A 24,270-nucleotide genomic window follows, 5' to 3' on the forward strand; every position below is an offset into this window, starting at 1 on the left:
CTAACTGGCTGTCACACGGGCACTGGATCCACTTAACATTAGGAAAAATAACAAGCAGCAGGTAAAATAAATACACCACACCACTACCAACAACAAAAAGAAAAAGGTGCTTATTAACTTGATGGGGATAACCTGAACATCCTTATTAAAGTAGTGGCAGGTTGGAGAAAGGGGTAAGAGTCTTCAATCCTCATCTACACTAATTCCGAAGGAAATTCATGGTATTAAAAAAAAAAGGAACATGTGCGATCAGCACTGCGGCACAGCCAGTTAAGCTGCAGCCTGCAGTGCACACATCCCACTTGCCCACCAACGTGCAATCCAGCTGCTCCATTTCTGATCTAACGCCCTGCTAATACGCCCGAGAAAGCAGCTTAACATGGCTCAGGTCCTTGAGCCCCTGCAACCCAAGAGGGAGACCCAGAAGAAGCTCCTGGCCCCTGGCTTCAGCCTGATCTGGCATTGGTCATTGTGGCTACTTGGGAAGTGAACTGGCAAAGGGAAAATCTCCTCTTTGTAACTCTTTCGAATACATAACCCAATGTTTAGATAATAGAAATAGAGAAGTATCTTCAATTTGGAAGAATCCAAAACCACGGGAAGTGTTGTCCCTGAAAAGTATAATTTGATGAGGAGCAAACTGTGGAGGAGTCAGTAAGGGGAGCAATGTTGTTTTCCATTGTAGGCCTTGAAAAAGACATGCCAGGGACCTTTGCTTAAAATTAAAGAACTGCAGGGGAGAAAAGAAAGGCTTCGTAGAAGATTGATATAGAAGGAGCTGATGGATTACGTGATGGCAATCATTCAACCAGGGAACAAATATTTATCAAGCATCACTCTAATCACCAGAAATACAAATGGGAAAAAAGATCAAGTCCCTGCCCTCTTGGAGCTGATTACCTACTCCAGCAAACAGACAATGCACAGGAGCAGAAATCCAAACACTTCTGTTGTCTAAACAGAAAAAAAAAATCAAGATAATGCGCTAGAAAATGCCTGTGATGAGAAGACAAGGGCGGCTGCTTCACAATGGATGTAAACTCAACACCCAGTGGTCAAAGTCCAGTGGGTCCAGACACATCAGTGCTGAGCGGGATGAAGGTCTAAGACAGGGCTGGGAAGCCATCAGGGGGGCAGATCGGGTGGTGAAGGGGCCTCACTTGGAGGAGGTCTCAGGGTATTAACAATATTCCAAGCCAGAGTGTAAGCAGTGTGCTCCATAGCCTCAATAAGCATGCCAACAATGAAGGGAAAAGCTCACTGAAAAGATGATGGGGGCCTGCGTGAAAAGGCTCCGCCACGAAGCTGACGGGAAATTTTCACTGGCCATTTCTCTGAATCTGCCCTTAGGGCGTCTGCTTCTTTTGAAACATATAGTATATGACTCTGGAGTCTGTTCTGGAGAGAACCGGGGATTCGTGGGTCCCAGAAAAGTGATTTGACAACGATCCAGACCATCCTGGTATTCATCCTCACTGTATACGACACCACGGTGGCCGAGGATCTGTGCTGGAAACCTCACCATAGAGTTCTTTGCCGCACCCCGCCCTCCAGGTCCAGACTCCCAAAGGTGCTGTCCTTGCCAGCCGCGCTCACTCCGCCTCTCTCGCGGGCAAACTACAGCGCCTGGCGCCCGGTTACTGGCAGGCAATGGAGCGTGCCATCTCGCCCTGAGCCTAGGCAGCGGTCCCGGGCGCAGTGCGCACCTCTCAGATCAGGACCCTGGGCATCATGGCGGCGCACACCGCCGCCCCAGGTAAGTCGGCCGAGGAACAGAACCTAGCGGGATACCCTCGGCAAACGCTGCAGCCAGAAGATGCTGATGGGAGGCCGCGGGAGGCGGCAGAGGACACGCCCCGGGACCCTATGGCCAGCGGCAGCAGTTGGTGACTGCTTCCGAGGTCATTCCGCCGGGACGCATGGAGGCTGCGGGCTTGGCGCGCGTCCTCGGGCGCCGACCACCAGCCAGCCCAAACCTCGGAGGAAATGACTGCCCTCGTTCCTCGTACCGCGCTCCGCTGCTATTTCCTTCCGCCTTGGCTGGGCTCAAGGTTTTCAGAAGCGTGGCTGGGCTGTGGGACTGAGAGGCTCTCCAGGCCCGGCCCGCCCCTCGGCCCCTCCGCGCAGCCCCGGCCGCTGTCCAGTTCTACCGGATGGAGCCGAGGCTGCAGCCGAGCCGGTAAAGCCGGGGGGCCGGGCTGAAAGGACTGGTGGGGACACGCGGAGGGGCCGTCCCGCGTGTCCCGGGGCCCTGGCGGGGGCTGCACGCCCCGCGGGAGGAAGGGCCTGGGGCCCGCGCGCGCGCGACAGGCTGTGCCATCCCTGAACTGGGAGGGGACTGGGGGGACATTTTCGGTGTCTGCCGGCGCAATGGCCAAAGATCTCTCCCTACTTGCGGTTATGCTCTGCATTCGATCGATTTTCAGAGGCTCTGTCCTTTCTGCACCCAAATGTGCTCACAGAAATGGTTTCCCAACTCAAATGTGAGCCTTTCCACCCCTTCTCGCCTGGGGTTATGGACTCGTCCGGAGCAGGGCGGGGTCCGGCAGGCGTTGGCGGTAAAATTTAGGGTCTGAGGCGGTTCCCGCGCGTGTGCTTACCGTGCGCTCTCCTGCGCCCCTCGCTCTGCCCGCTCCGCCATGCCCTGCTCTGAAGACTTTGCGGCCACGTCCCCTAGCAAGCGGGCCCGGCCTGCGGAGGAGGGGATGCTGCGGCTGCGCTTCACCCGGCTCTCGGAGCACGCCACGGCCCCGACCCGGGGGTCTGCACGGGCCGCGGGCTACGACCTGTACAGGTGAGTGCGGGCCCCGGTCCCCACGTGCAGCCAGCGCGCGAAATCTTGTCAGTTTGTGTTGAAACGCTGGCCGCACAACCCAGGGGAACAAAACGACCCTTTTTTGCGTGTAGGTCAAATTCTTAACATTCTGTGCTGGAAATGGCCCTGGGAAGCCCTAGCCTGAGTTCCATGATTCGGGGTGAAGGGCGGGAGGGTGAGTGTGCAGGGGTGAATTGTCTGTGCAGGCGGAAAGGGAAGGAGAATGGGGTCTGCCTGGGACCTCGTGGCCCACTGCCATGCTGCCCTGAACGCACCGCCCGAGGGTTGGTGAAGGCTTCTGCCCGCCTGCAAGCATGGGTTCCGGGCACATCCACTTCTCCAGGGGTCCCACTGTGAAAAGCAGGGGTGCCAGCCATACCCTTTTAAGTGTTCAGCCCTTTACTTGTGCTAGAAACTTTTCCATTTACGATTTCTTGTTATTCTTGACTTAAATGAGTAGGCCTATTTTTTTGTTTTACACCTTTCGGAGTTTGTAAAGATAGAAGGTTATTTGTCACAGGCTTTGAATTGCACATATTTTTTTTTTACCCTGAATTTAGCGGGTTATTTGTCCCAGGCTTTGAATTGCACATTTTTTTTTTTTACCCCGAATTTAGCGAGCACATCTGGTGCAGGCCCTGCAGAAGGGAAGGAAGATGTGTATGGTGTCCCTAACAGAAACGGAAGTGTAGGGTGCCGTGCTTTCGTAATGAGTACCCAGATGGTCAGTCATTTGCCCAGATCCTTCCCAGGTGTGTGCCTGGGTACTGTTCTGAGTCCTGCAGGAGTCTTTGCTTTAATATGCTTTCAACATCCATGTAATGAATTGCGTGGCCTTCTGTACGTTGAAAGTGACCTGGAAATAACCTATCTGTTCAGTAAATCGGGTCTTAGCTGTTTAAAGAGGGGATTTAAGTGAGAGAAGCAGGCATGCAGTAATACCTTAAGAGATTTGACGGAAGTACCTTTTGCTTTGCTTGTTGCCCAATGTTTGAATTCTTGTGGAGGAGGGTGCTCCACTGAAAGCACGCAGCGGCCTCTGCCAGCTGGACCTTAGGCTCCGTTGCTTGGCAGTGGCTGTCTCCAGTGAAGTTTGGCTTCAGCTTGGAGAACTTGGTGAATTACAAGCAGAAGAAATAAAATGCATCTCTAACACTGTTCCCACCCCTCCCCCATTTTGTTCAGCCATTTTCTTTCAAAATCGGGATTTATTTGTTTTACTTTGAAAGGCAGGTTTACAGAGAAAGACAGAAAGGTCTTCCATCTACTGGTTCACTCCCCGAATGACCACAACGACTGAAACCTGATCAGGAGCCAGGAGCTTCTGGGCCTCCCACGCAGGTGCAGGGTCCCAAGGCTTTGGGCCGCCCTCTGTTCTAGGCCACAAGCAGGGAGCTGGATGGGAAGTTAATGCATGCGGATGCTTGCAGGCAGAGAGTTAATTAATTGAGTCGTCCCGCTAGCTCCTTCACCCATTTTCTTTCTGTGTGGGGTTGTTGTGGGAATATAATGGCATCTCCTGAGTGCCTGGTGTCCGCTAAATGTCTTTCCCTTGATTCTTCATTTTCCTGTGAATAAAGCGTATACTTTTTTTTTCATGCTGATAAGTACTTCAGTTGGAGTCTTCCAATGGCATTTTGTTTAGAGGTGAAGACATTTACACTGTGGAAATCTATTCCCTCCACCAAAATAAACTCATGGGGAATTATGTCTAAAGCTATCATCAGTTTAATAGTAAGCTAAAAGAAAATTTCTACTTCACAAACTGAAATGGGAAGAATCTGAAAGTAATAACAAGGTAAAATGTATGAACTATGTTAATCAAATATATTTAAAGCTATTCAGTGTGTAACAGTCACATGGAAAGAAAATAAAAACTGTTATAAATAAATACCAATTCTTCCCTTTCGATATCTTTTTAGTGCCTATGATTATACAATACCACCTATGGAAAAAGCTGTTGTGAAAACAGACATTCAAATATCTCTTCCTTCTGGGTGCTATGGAAGAGTAGGTATGTGATTTAAGGTATCGGTAATTTTGGTTAAATTCTTCCTTTGTAATAAGGTCTTTCATGTTAACTTTATTGCTAAGTACAGGGATATTGTTTTGATTGCTTCCTAAAACTCAGAAGTACCATGTGATAGCAAAAGTGTTTTGACTTGACTTCATTAACCTAACTGCTTTTTGTCTTTTTATTTCTTTGTCGCTTTTTATTATTTGGAAAGCAAACAGATGAAAAGTGCTGGTTCATGCCCCAAACGCTGTGCAGTGGTTGCCAGTGGGCCGGGTCCGATCGGGGAGCCAGGAACTGAGCCTGGGTCTTCCAGGTGGGCGGCATGGCCTGGTTACTTGAGCCTGTTGCTTCCCGGGGTGCCAGTTAGTAGGGAACTGGCCAGAAGTGGAGCTGGTGCTGGAATCCAGGCACTGCAGAAAGGATTGTGGGTGTTGGGATGGTGCCTGAATCCCTGCACCGAACGCCTGCCTTTGCTCTTCAATCTCTGATACTTCACTGGAACTTTGAAGAGGCTCCTGTTGGCTCAGGCAGTTGTCAGAATTCATGCTAATGAGAAAAACTTAAAATCTAGATGATTTTTAAATGGAAACTACTGCCAACAATACCCTTCAAGAATCAGATTTCCTAGAGATCAGATTTTGTGAAGATAGTGATGGGAGTGGCTGCTGCATGTTTAAGAAAAGAGATGAGGGCTTTAGGATAATTATAGCTGGCATTTTATGAGTGTCACAGTCCTGCACGCTTGGTTTCCCAGAGTATATCTTCCAACTGAACCTTTTTTTTTTTTTTAATCTTTGTGGTTGGGCTTAGAGATACACTAACAGATCAGTTAGACATAATGTTCTAGAATAAAATGCCTCGTTGGAAAAAGCTGGGGCGGAATGGAATGGAAATCAACAGATTTGATTTGCTTTAGCAAGTCACATGTCACCAGTGTGTTCAAAACTTTTTTTTTTTTTAGGTTTATTTATTTGAAAGGGTTCACAGAAAGTGGGAGAGAGAGATTTTCCATCTGCTGGTTCGCTCCCCCAATGGCAGGGCAGCAGCTTTACCTGCTTTGCCACAATGCTGATCTTTCAAAACCTCTTGGATCAGGGCAGAAAGAGGCAGCATTTGTGACAAATTGCCTGACTTCATGTATCCTAAAAGAAAATACTGGAAGTCAGGGTAAGTAATGGTCAGCAGATGTAAGGCACAGACTGAATGATTTTTTTTTTTTTTATGTTTTCATTTTAAGAATAAGGTAAGACTAGAGTTGAATTTTTGATGTTTTGGGCATTTTACCTTGCTAATATTTGGCCTTTTATTCTTGTTCATGTATTCAGACCACCGTGTGTTACGTCCAAGCACGTCTTCTTGCATCTGAGTCCCGAGCGCCAGTCCTAGAGCCAAGCTGTGCTGTTGCCTGGTTGGGTCTCCTTCCCGCCCTACCCCCTTCCTCGTCCCTATCTGAGCTTCCATCCTCAAGCAGCACTCTGTCCCTGCCAGCTGCAGGCTCCTGTGTTGTGTTAGTCAAGCTTCTGGCAGACCTCTCTAGACTTCCGTTACCTGCTCGCCTCTCAGTTCATTATAGACGTCCACAAATCCTCAATTCACTGGGAATTGGTTTTCAATGAAATGTCACTGAATTTTTTCTAGATTAAGCTTTTCAACCTTGGCAGTAAGAGTATAGTATGAGAATTCTTTCGTAGCCATCTGCTAAAATTAAGATGAAAATGGAGATACTGGAGGAGAGGATAGTGATTTGCTTTAAGTGTCATTAATTACGCTGTGCTGCCCTCTTAGAAAAACTGACATGTTTTGTTTTCCAGCTCCACGTTCTGGCTTGGCTGCAAAACACTTTATAGACGTAGGAGGTAATATGCATTTCCTTGTTTTATTCCATAAATATGTTTGCTTAAAAGGTGGTATATTTTCAAATGGCAGGTTTTGTTTACAAGAAAAGAAGATGAAGTATTGTTGTTTTGCCTCCGGACATTTCCATGTCAAAAGTAGTGGACAGATAGGATATAGTTTCAAATACTATCTGAGAACGTTTAATTACTAAGAGGTTAACTAGGCGCTGATAGAAGTTTTTGCTTTGGTTCAATGATAACCCTTATTTAATCCAAAAATAACTACTCTTATAGAAAACAACTTTTTTGTAGATTTATTTGAGAAATTCTATCATTTGGAACAAAATGGTTCTTCTGGAAACCGTTATGCTCAGTGAAATGGTCCAGTCCTGAAGAACAAATATCATGTTTTCTATCTGCTATAAGGCAGCTTTCATGTAAAATACAAACTCAGTAGATATATAGGTAATTATATATATATGTACATATATACACACACACACACTTACACTCATCTAGAGAATCTGTATAATGGAGGCAAGTATACCATGAAATGAAGATTGATTGCAGTTTATATCTCCACTAATGAATCAAAGATGGATTCCCAGTGAAATTATTAAATACATCTTGACAATAGAATGCTGGACTTTATACCATTGCCTATACTACTACAGTGTCATGATGCTTAAAAAAACAATGGACTTGTGACTGTTGTTGAAGGACTACACAATTCTTAGGACATAATACAGGGGAACCTGTGCAGGGGAGGGGGAAGGGACAAAAGAAAACGCCATTCCATACAAGACTTAAGAAACAGTAGAAGAAAAGATTTGAGAGAGAGCATTCCTCAGATGGTTGCAACAACCAGGGCAGGGCAAGGCGGAAGGCAAGAGCTTCTTCCCCGCCTCCTATGTAGGTGGCAGGGGCCAAAGCATTGGGGCTGCGGTCTGCTGCTTTTCCGAGGCCACCAGCTGAATCAGAAAGAAGCTGGGACATGAACTGGTTCCAGGACTATGTTGTAAGAATTTTCTGGCTCTTAATAAAGAGTTCATCCATGTTTACAAAATAAGAGTTGGAAAACACTGCTTCTTGAAGTTTTCTACTAAGAAAATCCCCAGTGGTGCCAATTTCTCTTTTAACAGAGAGTAATTACTGTTTCCCAAACTTAGCTTTTCCTCATGGCCCCTTCTTCAAGAATCGCAGGGCCTCTGCTAACCCACCACTCTTCTGCATTTCTAAGCACCTTCTCATGGTAGGACTATGTTACCTTCTTAATATGGGGCTGCCTTGCTGAAGATTACTTGTTCACATTAATGTGGCTTCCATGCCCGTCTTCTCTGTCCTCGTCGATAGGGAGAACCTTACTTAATACATCTTCCGGCCTTCAGATAACTGAGCGTGCTAGAATTTTTCTCCTACTGTCTTTGCAGTCGGTTTATTGAGACTTTAACAGATGAGGAAACTGGCTCAGAGTAGTAGGCCACGTTGATTCATCTTGGACACTGGAGACTTGGGGCTGGTGGCCATGGTGGTGCTCGGTTGTGTCCTGGCTGTTCTGAGTAAGATCCAGCTTTCTGTTACAGTTCCTGGGAGAGCAGTGCAGTATGGTGCTTGAGCACCAGCACCCACGTGTACAACGTGGAAGAAGCTACTAGCACTTCGGTTTGGCTGTTGCTGCTATCTGGGAAGTGGTCGGAGGATTAATATCCCCCATCTGACAGAGCTCTGTGTCAAATAAACCGAGCTAGAATCATCCATTTAGTGTCACTCTGCTCTTCCATACCTCTGCACTTTAGTCATGGACATTACTCTGCCCCATCCCCAGCTCTGTTCTAACACACCCATCTGAGGGTGTTGAGTAAGGTTCTGCCTGCTGATGAGAGTAAACAAGATAGAAATGGGTTGCTGGTTAAGGCTCAGTACCTCTAGTGCTGAAACCTGGCCCTCTGTCAGACCTGCTGCTGTCCCCCCTTGACGACACTAGGTGGTGCTGTGTGGTAAGAGGGAGCCCCCAGTTCTGGGCCTGAGTTTCAGATGAAAGACTTCCCCTGACAGTCCTCTCTCTGGTTGAGCTCACCGATTTTCAAAACTACATTTATCATGTCAAGTATACCCTTTTGAAGTAAAAGTTTGAGCACGTAAAAATTGCTTTTTTTTTTAAGAAAATTTCAACAAGTTGCAAAAGGATTGGGGACTTGGGAGTGACTACTGGACTTGGTTCTAGTTCTGTCACTAACTTATTAAAATTCGCTTTTCTAAGCCTCATTTTCCTCATGTGCACAATGTGGATTAGTGAACCTGTCTCTGAATGGAAGAAAGATTAAACCGTAATGCATGTAAACAATCCAACAATTCTGGGCATATATCAAACTGCAATTATGATCCCTGCCTTTTTAGGACCTCACAGGTTTTTTTAATTTATTATTATTTTTTAATGTGGAAACTTTTTTCTCAATAATTTTTAATCTGTGTAACATCCTTCTGGGAAAAAAATTCATGTAAAAGAAGTGAAAAGTCAGTTTGCCTAGTGGTTGATATGGTGCTATTCATGAAATCACACTGTGGTGTGATCTTGGGCACAGACATCTTAAAAATGTCTCTTGGGCACAGGTTTATCATAGTTGGCAACAGGCTCTGTTCCTGGGGAGAGATATTGTTGCAACTCCCAGGCTGCAAGTAGGGTCAAAGAGAAAAGATGAATATGCAGGATTCGGTTCAGAATTCACATCTGGTAGGTGTGGATGGTGTTCACAAAAGGCTTCCAACAAATGACATGCCAGAGTCTTAACACAGTGAAACTCTTACCTGAAGCCAGTTAATCACTCTGCCAGTTCCAGTGCAGGATTTTTCCAGTGATAACTTCAAGATACTTCCAGCTTTTTCAAGAAGAAAATATTTCTGGTGTTTAAATTCTGTATGCAAAGAAAGAATGTCTTTAGGTTTTTTGACAGTTGGGTGATTTGGGTTTTTCTACCATTGGCATTCAGGCTAAAAGAACATCATGAGGTTTTTTTTTTTTTTCTTTTGCCATGCATTTTCATTGACTTCATATGACTTCATTTCTTTTAATCAGTTAAAGGCTTTTCATGTTTTTGTATCCTAAGCATAAAATCTTAGCTTGAGTATTCCTGATAAAGTGTTGTGCAGAGAACTTTATAAAAAGGAAGTCTGTGTACCATTAAGTTAAAAAATATGCGCATCTTTGCAATTCATATGAAAAAGGACAATGAAAAAAATCATAATGTGTTTAAGAGCACATGCAAAGGTCTAATAAACAGGTAGTAAAAAGCATTGTCACTAGTTCAGGAAATGCAAGCAAAATAGAGATATCATTTTTTTTTATTCTACATATTTGCCAGAATTTAAAAGATTACTACCATCTGGTGTTAGTATTGGAAATGAACATTCTTAAGTATTGCTATTGGAAATTTGAATGTATCTTTTTTGCGATGTATTTAGCAATAGGCTTCAAAATTGAAAATATACCCTTTCATCCAGGAGAGTGTCTTTTGGTATTTGCTTGACAAGAATGAAAAGGATAAAGGTATGTGTACAAGGATTTGTGTGAAGGACTGCCTTGTTTATTTCTGGCAGTAAAGTGTGGAAGCAAGCTGGGGTTATCTAAGAGTCAATCCGATTCGTATATATTCATCTCAGATGATGTCTGTGATGCTTTATGCTTGTAAAAATCTCTTCTTGGAGAGGTACAGGGCTCCCAGATGCTGCTATGTCATCAAACACCTGTGAGATCCTCAAGTGGGCGGGGCTTGAAGATGGTGTCCTGGAACTTAATCTGGGTCTCCTAGATGGGTGACAAGAACCCAAGCACTTGAGCCGTCACCTGCTGTCTTCCAGACACTGCATCAGCAGTGAGTGAGCTGGAGGCAGGAGTAGAGCTGGAACTCAAACACAGGCACAGGAATGTGGGTTGCCCAAGTGCAAAGCAGACCTGCACGGCCGGCCACGCGTGCTCCTGTGACGTTCTCAGTGGAAAGAAGTAATGTGTTACGTACATCACTGTAATTTTGGCTAACTCAGGGTGATAGAGCAAATATTACTAGCTTTTACTCTATGTGTATAATTCATAATATTTCTGGGGTAACTAATATTTTTCTGATAAAGACCCAAAACATCAGAAGTTGGTCAGTCTACATTGTCTTTCTCAGACTCAGTTTTCTCCATATAGATAATATGGAAAACAGCTGGTCCCATCTTATTTTTCATAATAAGGATAAATTAGTGGACAGATGGCAGTGGAAAAAAAAAATAAAGATTCTTGAAGCTGACTTAAGTTTTTTTGCTGTACAACAAGAATTTCATTCCAGATTCGGAGATGAACTGTCTTTGCTGCTCTTCATCCCACTTCCAGATTTATCCTGTTTCTTCGCTGTTAAAAATTTATGTACCTTTAATCTACACTCATAAAATTATTGGCATCAGGAATCTTAGTCCTTAAATTCGGCTTTACTTGCTTCTGGTAGTTTGTTCCTATGGGTCCTGTGCACCTGTGCAAACTAAGGCAAAGAATTCATATGCATAACAAAAATTGGGAGTCACGGTGGTCACTCAGCCACTAAGAAACAGAAACTTCTTTTTAGAGTGGTGAAATTGTTCTAAAGTTGGTTGTGATTTTTCACAACTTGAAATATGCTATAACCCACTGACTTGTACATTTTAAATAATACGTGCATTGGGCTCCAGCATGAGGAAGAGAAATGAGAAGGTTTATTACACTTAATTTGTTTGTAACCAGGTTTTAAGGAAACATTTAAACTCTTGGGCCAAAGTTGAATGCCAGTAGGTCTGGTAAAATGTAGCTGTCTGGGCTATTGCAGTGAGCTGGCTGCTCAGGTCTCCCCTGCAAAAAGGCATCTGTGTTTACAATACAAGCAGATACCAGTGACATGTGAGTGTGTTCTCATTACTAAACTCGCATGCTAGTATCTTGTGACTCGATCATGCTTTAAGAATGAACAGCTTTTCCATTTAAAAACAGAAGAAGGATATGAACAAAAATGAAGTATTCAGATATTTGCAAGGCTGCTGTTTAAGTGTGTCAGCACTACAGATCCTCAGACTTTGACATTTTTATTTATGATTGTCATATTTCAATCTGGATATTAGAAGAAAACTTCTACCAGGAAAAACTTTAAAACACAAATCATCATTTTCTCCTAGTCTTTTTGGCAAGTATGTGGTGGGTAAACAGTAGATTGGAAATGGTAATCACTGCCCTCAGCTTGAAGTGAATGCTCACCAGCTTTAGCTAAGAGTGGGAGGTTATGAGATTCAGGCCTATTTTCCAAATTCATTTTTCTAGTTATAATGTGTCTTAGTTCAAGGCTTTACATAGCACAGTCACATTCACTTACTTAGTTGCAGTCATAGAAATCTCAGTGTTATATAGGAATGTTTTTGAGAAAATCTTACAAAAATAATCTGTATTTTTTTCCTGCAGCTGGTGTCATAGATGAAGATTATAGAGGAAATGTTGGTGTTGTATTGTTCAATTTTGGCAAAGAAAAGTTTGAAGGTATGTTAAATGTGAATTTTCTGAGTTCTGCATATGTGAATAACAGAATGTTCAAATTCTCATTGAAAAAAGCTGGCTAGAAAATTCAACAGCAAAATATCAGTAACGTTTTGCTTGTTTTTCTTTGAAGTGAAAAAGGGTGACAGGATTGCACAGCTCATTTGTGAACGGATTTTTTATCCAGAAATAGAAGAAGTTAAAGTAAGTATAAAAGCTGAGTAGATATTGAATGATAATATATCATATTAAGTTAAGAAATAGAATTTTGATGATTCAATTTGCTGTCTGTAGACAGATAATACATGACCAATTCTAAGGAAAATTAAAAATTTGGTTTTAGATTCTTGAAATATTTTTTTAGGTAGTTATTATGTGAGATTGTTTTGGATGATAAATTGAATACACTGTGCTATTCTATTATGTCCCTAGCCTTTTTTTTTTAATTGAGCTTTAAACTTTTTGCTTTGTTTTGTTTTGTTTTTGTTTTTTTTTTTTGTTGTTGTTGTTTTTAAGATTTATTTGCTTTTATTGGAAAGTCAGATATATAGAGAGGAGGAGAGACAGAGAGGAAGATTTTCTGTCCAATAATTCACTCCCCAACTCTCTGCAGTGGCTGGAGCTGAGCTGATCAGAAGCCAGGAGCCTCCTCTGGGTCTCTGGCGTGAGTGCGGGGTCCAAGGCTTTGGGCCATTCTTTGACTGCTTTCCCAGGTCACAAGCAGGGAGCTGGATGGGAAGTGAGTCCACCAGGGTTAGAACCACTGCCCATATGGGATCCTGGTGTGTGCAAGGCGAGGACCCCAGCCAATAGGCTACTGTACCATGCCTTGTTTTTTGTTTTTGTAAAATTTTTAAATTTCTTTTTATTTGAGAGGCACAGTTACAGAGAACTCATCCATCTGCTAATTCACTCCCCAAATGGCCACAATGAAGCCAAGAGCTTCCAGGTCTCCCACGGGTGCAGGGTCCCAAGGATCTGGACCATCCTTCACTACATTCTCAAGCCACAAACAGGGAGCTGGATCAGGAGTGGACTAGCCAGTACACAGACTGGCACCCCTGTGGATGCTGCCAATTTTCTTTCTTTTCTTTTTTTTTTTTATTTGAAATCTCTGCTAAAAAGATATAAAAAGAATAAAAGTCTTCCAATTGAGATGAAGGAAGAACTGAAGAAACGTGAAGTTAGATGTGTGGCTTACCACCTTCCTCTCTTTCAGGCCTTGGATGACACTGAAAGGGGCTCCGGAGGTTTTGGTTCCACTGGGAAGAATTAAGATTTATGCCAAGAACAGAAAATGAAAAGACATGCTTTTCTTAGAGAGAATTTTTCTTTAATGTGTTAGAATTTTGCACTTCTGTAAACTTAATGGCTTTAGCTTCTAGAATTATCTCCTTTGCTTTTGAACAAGGAAAACATCTTTGGTACAAAGTTACTTCCCTATTTTTTTCTGCAGTTGATGATTGTATGTAAATCTGTTGTGACTTCAAAGTGAAATGTGTATCAATTTCAGATTTTAAAGTGGTACTGTATTGTTTAATTCAATAAAGGATACCTCGCCAGCAATTTTTAAATAATTGCTTTATGAAACATTTGGTATGTTTTTTTTATTAATACACTTGAATTCTTTCATAGATACAAATTATTGAGTAAATTGAGAGAAAAGTTATATCTTGTTCTTCCTTTTGCTTTATTATTCTAAGAATGCTTTTAATCTTAAGACTCTTTTATAAATTCCCCAGTTTGAGCCTGACATAATGTCTCAGTGGTTAAATCCTCACCTTGCAAGCACCAGTGTCTCATATCAGCCTTGGTTCGTGTCCTGAATGCTCTGCTTCCCATCCAGCTCCTTATCTGTGGCCTAGGAAAGCAGTCGAGGCTGGCCCAAATCCTTGGGACCCTACATCCACATGGGAGATTGTAAGAAGCTTCTGATTCCTGGCTTTGGATTGGCATAGCTCTGGCTGCTGTGACCATTAAGGGAGTGAACTAGCAGATGGAAGATCTTTCTGTCTCTCCTCTCTGTATGAATCTGACTTTCTTATATTATTAAATAAATAAATATGATGTGCCTTTCCAACAAAAGATAAATCTGATAAATCTTTAAAAAGTTTTTTTTTTTTTTTTTTAATTTTCCTTTTGATATGTCCTATATAAGGTATTGGATGTTAGTGAAAGTACTCCATGTACCTTGGGAATTTTCATTTATTCCTGAATTTTATGCTCTTATGCAAATTGGATTAACTATCATTCACAAATTTCTCCTTGCTTAAGAGGCAAAAATAGGCCATATGCAAGGAAAAACTAAAATAAATGTATCAATGAGTGCTTGGAACATCGGGTTTTTCCATCACTAGTATGTGCTTGAGTAAATAAACAGCACTTCATGGAACACTTGGAGGTGATTCTGTGCATTACCTTGATTAAAATCTGTGGCAGCTCTGCTGGTGTGTTACGCTTTTTTTTAAAAAAAAAAAAACATACACTTTCGGGCCCTGCACGATGGCACAGTGGTTAAAGTCCTTGCCTTGCACGCCCGGGATCCCATATGGGCGCCGGTTCTAATCCCGGAAGCTCTGCTTCCCATCCAGCTCCCTGCCTGTGGCCTGGGAAAGCAGTCGAGGACGGCCCAAAGCTTTGGGACCCTGCACCCGCGTGGGAGACCCGGAAGAGGCACCTGGCTTCGGACTGGCATAGTATTGGCCCGTTGCGCTCACTTGGGGAGTGAAATCAGACGAAAGATCTTCCTCTCTGTCTCTCCTCTCTGTATATCTGCCTTTCCAATAAAAATAAAATCTTTTTTAAAAAAATACACTTTTGATGATTACATAGTTGAGAGGGATGCATGCCCAAGTGGTTCACCAGTTAGAGTGGGGAGGGTTGAGGAATGGGGGATAGTGGATGAGACAACTGCCTCCAATCTCCCTTTGTCTTGTATCTGTGGAAAGTGAAGGGAGAAGGCTGCTCCCAGCAGCCCAGCCACATCAGTGTCCAGGATTGGCAGAGGGCCTCCCAATGTCATCCCAGAGTCTCCAAAATGAATCATGTTTCGAGGGTAGTGCTTACAAAGTGGTTTTGACAGTTTAAGATGCTGTTGGTTTTGTTACTCCAAGGTCCATTTGCTGACATAGTCCACCTTAGAATCTTGATTTTCCCAGATACTCGCTGTCAAAGCTTGGTCAGGAAAGCTGTCCAATTTGTTCTGCCCTCCATGGTTTCTAGACTTCGTCTGCAGGCTTCAATGAACTGGAAGTTATGTCCCCAGGGAGCGTCTGGGCATGCTGTCCACTACAGGCCTCAGGAACCATGGAGACCCAGTTCCAACACGTGAACTCCACAGTCAACCACAGATCTTTGTGATTTTCACTGTGGTTGGAGTTTTGAGTCCAGTAATCTAGTTGGGGGGGAATTTCCAACCTGAATCCTGTGTATGCCAGCCTGTGTGGGATCCAGTTCAGTCTATCACCCACATAAGCCTACGTATACACAATGGTGATTGAAGTCACCTGGTCAGTTCTACCTCCAGCCCCAACACAAACCACTAGATGCTGTAGCCTAACCCTGCCCACCACACAGTTGGCCCTCACACACGCTAGCATGAACTGGCAGCCTAGTCAGAGGGATACCCAGGAACTTCCACCAGGCCCAGCTCCTGCACATGCCAGTGTGTGCAGCAGACTGGTCTGGTCTGTCCTGCATCCCTTTCAGCTCTTGTATACCTCAGTGGGTGTTGGAGACTAGCTCAGCCCAACCGATCCCACTATCCGGCCCCACGCTCCGGCCAGTGGGTACCACCACCTGTCTAGCCTTGCCTGTCCCCAGCCCTGGTTCTCAGCTCACCAGTGGGAGTTGCAGCCCATCTGAGAGGCCCACAGTTTTCCTACTAGGCCCACTCCCAGCCCCTAATCTTGCACTCTCCAGGTAATTTTATGGTGTAGCCTGATAGGATTTTGCCCAAGCATCTGCCAGCTGATGCTCTGGCACAGTGCAACCAGCCTGTACTGGCTCTTGTGTACACCAGTGGATATGGTTCTCTTCTGCCACACGAGGACACTGTAGTGAGGCATTTGTCTCGAATCAAAGGCCAAACCTGATGGAGTCTTGATCTTCCGCTTCTCAGGCTCTAAACTATGAGAAGTGTTTCTGCGCTTTACAAAGAATCCAAGCTTTGACACTTGACGCAGCACACAATGGACCAAGGTAGTGGTGATCGTTAGCTAAAATATGTGAATTACTAAATAGCCTATTTCCCTCATCTATAAAATCAATGTTGTATGTATTCCCACAGTTAGAATATAAGAAATGAACTGTTGTAAGTGCTTCTCAGACTTTTCTGTAGGTGGTAATTAGCATTTTTATTGCTGAGTTATGATTCTCTGTCTTAATAGCCATGTAACACTGCATTTGTTCAACTGCTTGCTTCCAGGTATTGGTCAGGGTTCTGTTGCACAGAATAGAATTCATGGGCTAGTTTAATAGGACAGGATTTATCTAAATTTGGTTGACTAACCAAAGAATCCCTACCATGTGTGTGGTGGAATGGGGTGGTTAGGAAAAGTCCCCTTGCATGTGACAGGTATTCAATTTTAAAGATTCAAAGGGAGGTATCCTTGTCATTGACTTGAGGGACTAAGACCATAACATGCAATTTAATCTAGAGAAAGGTGGTAACATAGGGGGAGACGCAGAACTTTCCTAAAACTTATGAAGTGAAATAAAAGCAAAATATAATAAAATCCATGTGGGAGAATATGAGCAGAATGATTTGATCTGGGTTTATTGGAAACGGATCTGTTTATGTCAAATCTGAATATTGTGAAATACTTTAGTTTGTGAACTGCAAAATTTGGGGGAAAGTGTGTAAGAAATCAAAGTACTGTATAGCGAGTAACTATGAAATAGCAACATCTAAATAACTATTACTACAGTGACGCTGCAGAGATGTGCCCGTTGCCAGGAGCACCTTCCCACGCCTCTGCCAGAAGCAACCATTCTTTTGACATGTAAGCAATATTTTCTTTTCTGCATTTGCCACGTTCCTAGACTTATGTTTCACGTTGTCTGGTTTTGAATATCAAAGAAGAGATGTAGGAAGTGGAATCATGAATTCTGAAGTCTTGCTTCTTCTCAATTTCACTCATATTTCATGTGTCTGCAATTTGTTCTGTTATTATGCTTCTTGATATTAATGAACCACAACTGGACATGTCCTGGCATAAGCCTGATTTGGTCATGACGTATGAGGGTATCTTCAAAAAGTTCATGGAAAAGTGCATATTATGAAATACCCGCGCAAGGATGTCAGCCTTTTACACCAAAATACCCCTTTAAACCCATTGTTCCATGAACTTTTTAGTGCACTCAGTATTTTTTATTGCAAGTTATGTTCCTGAGAGATTTAGGCCTAATTTTTCTATTTAAAATTCTGCTGCTGTCATAAAGTGAATTGCGTATTTGCTCTTATATGCTCCACTCCCTTTTATTGTTCTATTTTTGTCCTCTTCCTTCCAGCCCTTGCACAGTCAGGAAGCAGTTGTTTATCACCCCTTGAAGACTATCTGCCCTTTCCTCACTCCGGTTAATTTTAGAGTGTGTCTTTGGCTTCACCCAGCTGCACTATTAGGGTATAGGTTATTTCTCTTTTGGGTATTCGCTGACTCTCCTTATTTCTGCATTCATATCTTTCCTTAGCTCTAGAGAATGAGAGCTGTTTTCTCAATTTTTTTTTTTTTAAGATTTGTTTCATTTTTACTGGGAAGTCAGATATACAGAGAGGAGGAGAGACAGAGAGGACGATCTTATGTTTGATGATTCACTCCCCAAGTGCCGCAATGGCCGGAGCTGTGCTTATCCGAAGCCAGGAACCTGGAACCTCTTCCAGGTCTCCCACACAGTGCAAGGTCCCGAGACTTTTGGTCGTCTGCTTTTCCAGGCCACAAGCAGGGAGCTGGATGGGAAATGAGGCCTGCTGAGATTAGAACCAGCGCCCATATGGGATCCTGGTACGTGCAAAGTGAGGACTTTAGCTGCTGGGCTACTGCATTAGGCCCTCTCACATATTTTAATGTAGTGTTATAAAATGCCCACATTCCTTATCAGAATGTGGCTTTGAGTCCTAGCTCCTCTGCTTCTGATCTGGTTTCCTGCTAATGTGCCTGAGAAGATAGCATATGTTGGCCTTTGGGTTGCTGCCACGTGTATGTAAGACCTGACCTTGTCCTGGCCCGGCCCCAGCTGTTGCAGGCATCTGGGGAGAGAACTAATGAATGGAAGGCTTCTCTCCAATCTCTCCCACTACTTTTTAGACAAATAAATGAAAAATTGTAAAGACACATGTTTTAAACGTTTAGGCTTACAGCAAATCTTTAGCTTTACCTTCTCAGGAAGGTACAGATCTTCCACATTGACACGTGCCCTGCTCTGACCCACGCAGAGGGCGTGTCGTCAACATCCCCGACTGGAGTGCACATCTCTTACAGTTGATGAGCCTCCGTCAGATACAACATCATTATACCCGGAGGTTCAACTTGGTGTTGAACATTCAAACATCACTTGAATATTTATCCTAGAGAATATTTCCGCAGCCCCAGAAGTCCTCTGGTTCTTCATTGTGAACTTTTCATCCTCCCTTGTTTCAACTCCTGGCAATGGCTGCTGTGTTGTTTGAGGGAAGAGAGAGAAATGGCCTGCCTCCAGCATTGGCATTCATCTGCAGGTGCTGCAGCCTCGCTCTACCCTGCCCAACCCCAGTCCCAGGTCTTGCCAGTGGGTAGAGCAGCCTAGCTCAGCCTGTCCACTCCCATCCCCCAGATGAACTGATGGGTGTTTCAGTTCAACCTGGCCTGGCTTGCACCTTGTCCTGGCTTTCACTCATGCCAGTGTGTGCCATGGACTGGCCCAGATGGCTTTGCCCTAGACCCAGTCCACATATGTGCTAATGGGTACTTACCCCGGCCTCACCTGCCCCATGCTCCGGCAAGTGCTCACATGCAGAATCAGGCCTAGCAGGGGAGTTACCCAAGTTCCCCTACCAGCCTTGGGAATCATGCATACTGGCAGGCACTGTGGCCCAGTGGGACATGGCTGGCCCCCAATCCTGGCATTCACCACACTGGGTACTGTGGCCTAGCATGACTGGCCTCTACCCATTCTGGCTCTCACCGGTGGATGCTACAGCCTAGTGAAACCTGACCCATCCCCAGACCTGGCTCTCACGTGACCCAGAGGGTACCTATCCTAGCCCAGCCTGTGCCATACTCATTCTGGCTCTTGTGAGCCCCCCACCACCCCCGCATTCTGGAGCCTAGCCTAGTCCGGCCCTCTCCCAGGCCCAGCCACATGCATGCAGATGGTTGCTGCAGCCTCTCCCGGCCTGGTGCACCCACAGCCCTGGCTCCTGCTCACCAGTGGGAGTTGCAGCTCAGCAGGGGAGTCTCCAGAGTTCCCCTCCCAGGCCCATATAAGCCCAGATATTCCACACGCTGGTGAGTGCTCAGTCCAGCCTGGCATGGCACACCTCAAGTCTCAACTCTTGCTCGCAGGTATTGCTGGGTGTGTGGTGCACACCCAGTCCTGGCTCTCCTGCCTGCCAGTGGGTGTTGCGGCCTGGCCCAGTATGGCCTGCTCCCAGGCCCAACTCACACAGATGCTGAGGAGTGCAGCAGCCCTGCCCCGATTGACCAGTCCCCAGCCTGGATATTATGTTTAACACTGGGAGATGTGGGCTGTCAGGGGAGTCCCCAAGTTCCCCTGCCAGGCCTGCTTCCAGTTCCAGATTCCACATGTGCCAACGGATGCCATGGCCCTGCTTGGATAGTCTGCCCTCAGTCCCAGCGTTTTCATGTGTTGACAAGTGCTTCATCTTGGACTGGCCTCCTCCTAGCTCCCACTCTTAAGTGCATCTGGTGAGTTCTAAAGTCAAGCCTGGGGCCCGGTGCGGTAGCCTAGTGGCTAAAGTCCTTGCCTTGAATGCACTGGGATCCCATTTAGGTGCCAGTTCTAATCCTGGCAGCTCCACTTCCCTGGGAAAGCAGTCAAGGCCGGCCCAAAGCCTTGGAATCCTGCATACACGTGGGAGACCTGGAGGAAGTTCTTGACTTCTGGCTTCGGATCTGCGCAGCTCCAGCCTTTGCAATCACTTGGGGAGTGAATTATCGGATGGAAGATCTTCCTCTTTGTATATTTGACTTTCCGATAAAAGCAAATAAATCTTTTAAAACATAATAAAATAAAGTCAAGCCTGGCTCAGCCCATCACCACACCCAGCTCTCACACAAACCTTGGGGTGCTGGAGTCCCACAGGAGCAAGCCTACAAGTCCCCTATAGAATGTGCCCCCAGATTCATTTCTTTTGCCTCCTGGTAGGTGCCATAGCGCAGCCTGACATGGCACACCCCCGTTCTGATACTCACAGGCAGTGCAACCTGGAACAGCCAGGCATCCCCCTGGCCCCAGCTTTTACATTTACCAGTGGACCACAGATGATGCTACTTAGGTCAGGCTAGGTCTCCCACATGGGCAGGTGTCTTGGCCCGATTCAGACATGCCCTCTGGTTAGTTCCTCCCTTCTGGACCACTCCATTTCAGCTCCCCAGCCTGTGTGCGAGTGCAATAGCCCGGTCCGTGGAAGTCCCATGAAGCCATTCTTCCCCTGTCGAACGTGCGCTCAGCTGCTCCCACTCCAGCATGTCCCCAGTCTCTCTTTCCTGGGCAGTCTGTAGCTCCCCAACCTGGGGCTGGAGTGGCATGTTCTGGCCTGGCATCCCTGCCTTCCCCACATAACCTTTAAAAAAATAAAATAGGCAACTATCCACCTTGGTAGAGTTAACACACATTTGGCATTAAGGCCCAGAGTGCCTGCCAGCTGTCCATGGCTCTTCTCGCAGCAGTGCAGCACCTCCCTAAGTAAGGGCCACCCAGGCGGTCGCCTACAGCTGGGCTCTCCCTTTGATCTTTATGTCTTTACTTATGCAAGTATCACACCGTCTTGATTATCGCAGTTTTGGATCAAGCTTTGAAATTAAAACTTGGGAGTCTTCTAAAGTTGTCTTCTTTCAAGATTATCTTGGCTACTCTGAATCATTGGCGTTTGCAAGTACATTTGAGAATTAGCTTGTCTTCACAAGTATCGCAACTGAGAGTTTAAGGGACTTTTACAATGAGTCTTTAGATCAACTAGGATAACTTTGTCATCTAAACAGTATTAAGTATTCCAATATAAGATGAACCTATTTTTCCAGTTATAAGCATCCAGTGATATCATTTTAATGTACAAGTCTCACCCTTCAAAACTTATGTATTTTATTATTTTCGATGCCATCATAATTTCTTAACTTTTGAATTAAATACTGGTAATATGTGTAAATATAATTTGGGGGTATCTGTCTTAAATATTGCAACTACTGCACTTGTTTATAAATTCTAATAGTCATGCATTCCTTAAGACTTGTGAAAAAAAAGTTTGTAAAATATCCTCTGTGAATAAAAATAGTTTAACTTTTTTCTTTTTTTAAGAAGAAATTTATTTTTATTGGAAGGACAGATTTACAGAGAGGATTAGAAACAGAGAGAAAGATCTGTCTGCTGGGTCACCCCCCAGGTGCCCACAAAGGCTCGAGCTGAGCCAATCCAAAGCCAGGAGCCATAGCTTCTTCCATTCTCCCACGTGGGTGCAGGATCCCAAGGCTTTGGGCCATCCTGCACTGCTTTCCCAGGCCGCAGGCAGGGAGCTGGATGGGAAGTGAAGCAACTGGGACATGAACTAGCACCCATATGGGATCCCAGTGCAGGCAAGGCGAGGATATAGCTACTAGGCTATTGTGCTAGGCCCAACATTTTCCTTTCTGATCTAGATACTTTTATATTTTTTGGCTGGCCAACTTGCCCTAACCAAAACTTCTGCTACAGGGTGGGACAGAAGTGTCAACGGTAGACATCCTTGTCTTGTAGCTGGTCCTAGCAGGAGAACTTTGAGTCTTAATTCTAACCTTCAACTTACCTTTGTGATATTAAGTGTGAGCTTAGCTCTACTCTAGGTGGGCTTTGTCAAATTTTATAAGTTACCTTGTATTCCTTGTATTCCTTCTATTTAATCACACCTTTAAATTTGAAAGTGTGCTGAATTTTTTTGTGTGTGTTTATAGAGCTGACCATGTGGATTTTATCTCAATTTCACATTGATTTCTAACTTTGAAACAATTTTATATTTCTAAGGAAAATCCTTAGTCATGTATTTTGCTTTGTTTTCATTTTTTACTGATTTATTTTCATTTTGTTTGGAAAACTGAGAGAGAGAAGCATACACATCCTCTACCTGTTAGTTCACTCTCCAAAGAGCTATAAAACAGCCGGGGCTGGACCAGCTCAAATCCCGGAGCAGGGAACTCAGTCCAGGTCTTCAGTGTGGGTGGCAATGACCCAAGTACTTGGGCCATCACCTGCTGCCTCCCAGGATGGAGATTAATAGGAATTTGGAATCAGAAGTGTGTCAGCAACGCCCCCATCACCATGTACCCCTAGCCGAGTGGAAGGACTAGGGTTACAAAGAAGACAGCACGCACTGGGTCATTTGTGCAAAGAGAATGCCACTTTATTGAACTGCAGTCTGCCTGTTATGCTCTCTGGTTCTTCCCAGTATGTTTCCAATGCTCAAGCAGCTCCTAAGACCCCCAGGGGCATCTTGATAAACAGGAAGCAGGAACTAAATGTATCAGGCCAAGATTGTGCATCCTGTTACCCCTTGAGAAACAAGCTAAGCTGTGGAGTTAACCCTTGAGAGACTGGGCCCTGCAGAAGTGGAGGAGCTGGGTCCTGAATCAGGCACTCCTCTGTGATACAGGCATCCCAAGTGTCATCTTCATTGCTGAGCCAAATACTCCTGGTAATAGTGTTTATTGCTTTAGTATACGCCATCAGGCTGTTTGTTTATATTCTGTTTGGACGGCGTATACCTGTGTTAATAATGGATAGCGTGTTGATTTGCTAGGGCTACCATAATAAGTTATCACAGGGTAGCTTAAAATAGGAGAAATTTCTTTTCTCGCAGTTTTGAAAGCTGAAAGCCCCAAATCAAGGTATGCATTCATATTTCCTTCCGCTGTAATCAGTATCACTTTGTTTTAACTTCATTTTAATGATTACATCTGCCAAGATCTGATTTCCAAATAAGGTCACATTCACAAGTATCATTGTGAATGTATCGTGGTGGGGAGCAGCTGCAGTGCTTACTACAAATGCGATAATTAGCATTTTTCTTTTTTGGTTAATGTTTTTGTTTTTGGCATCATGAACACAGAACTGGTAGGAAATGTTCCTTCCCCTTTTAATTTTGATAAGAGCTGTAAAGGTTGTTTTAGTTCTTTTTTGTTGTTTGTTTGTTTGTTTTAATTTTTTAAATGCCTGGTAGAGATACAGTGTGATATGTTTTTTTTTTTTTAAAGATTTAGTGATTCTTATTGGAAAGTCAGCTATACAGAGAGGAGAACAGACAGAAAGGAAGATTGTCCTTCCACTGGTTCCCTCCCCAAGCAGCTGCAACCGCCAGTGCTGAGCTGGTCCGAAGCCAGGAGCTCTTCCGGATCTCCCATGTGGGTGCAGGGTCCCAAGTCTTTGGGCCGTCCTCTACTGCTTTCCTATGCCACGGCCAGGGAGCTGGATGGGAAGCAGGGCTGCCAGGATTAGAACTAGTGCCCATATGCGATTCCAGCACATGCACAGCGAAGACTTTAGCCTCTAGGCTACTGCACTGGGCCCCAGTGTGATATTTCAGTAAAGTTTACAATGTGCACTGAATATATCAAGAGAGCTGACATTTCTCTCTCCTTGCTGTTACTTGATGATTTGGATCTCTGAGCTCTGTATTGTCTAATTATATGCAGCTACTAAATGTTAATCAAGTTTTAAAAAATGTTTAAGGAAATGGAATTGCCAGCCAACCTGATTTGATCTTTGCACATTGAATATATGCTTTGAGTTATCACATTGTGTTCCATAAATATACACAAAAAATTTAAAGAACACTAGTACATGAATTAAGATTTTTTTCTTAAATATTTAGCAGCATTAACCAGTAACA

The 24,270-nt window shown here is 44.3% G+C and overlaps 1 protein-coding gene across 1 annotated transcript; it reads left to right on the forward strand.

Annotated features, from left to right (window-relative positions):
• The first annotated feature begins 1,928 nt into the window (after positions 1–1,928).
• On the forward strand, positions 1,929–13,763 carry DUT (deoxyuridine triphosphatase). The gene is made up of 7 exons (XM_040969365.1): positions 1,929–2,179; positions 2,656–2,794; positions 4,738–4,829; positions 6,644–6,688; positions 12,126–12,200; positions 12,331–12,401; positions 13,417–13,763. Exons 1-7 carry the CDS (start codon positions 1,987–1,989, stop codon positions 13,471–13,473), a joined length of 672 nt encoding a protein of 223 aa, XP_040825299.1. The 5' UTR covers positions 1,929–1,986; the 3' UTR covers positions 13,474–13,763.
• Positions 13,764–24,270: the final 10,507 nt, after the last annotated feature.

This window comes from Ochotona curzoniae, unplaced genomic scaffold, assembly GCF_017591425.1.
Source record: "Ochotona curzoniae isolate NIBS_2020 unplaced genomic scaffold, NIBS_Ocur_1.0 scaffold_4701, whole genome shotgun sequence".
Lineage (NCBI taxonomy): Eukaryota > Metazoa > Chordata > Mammalia > Lagomorpha > Ochotonidae > Ochotona > Ochotona curzoniae.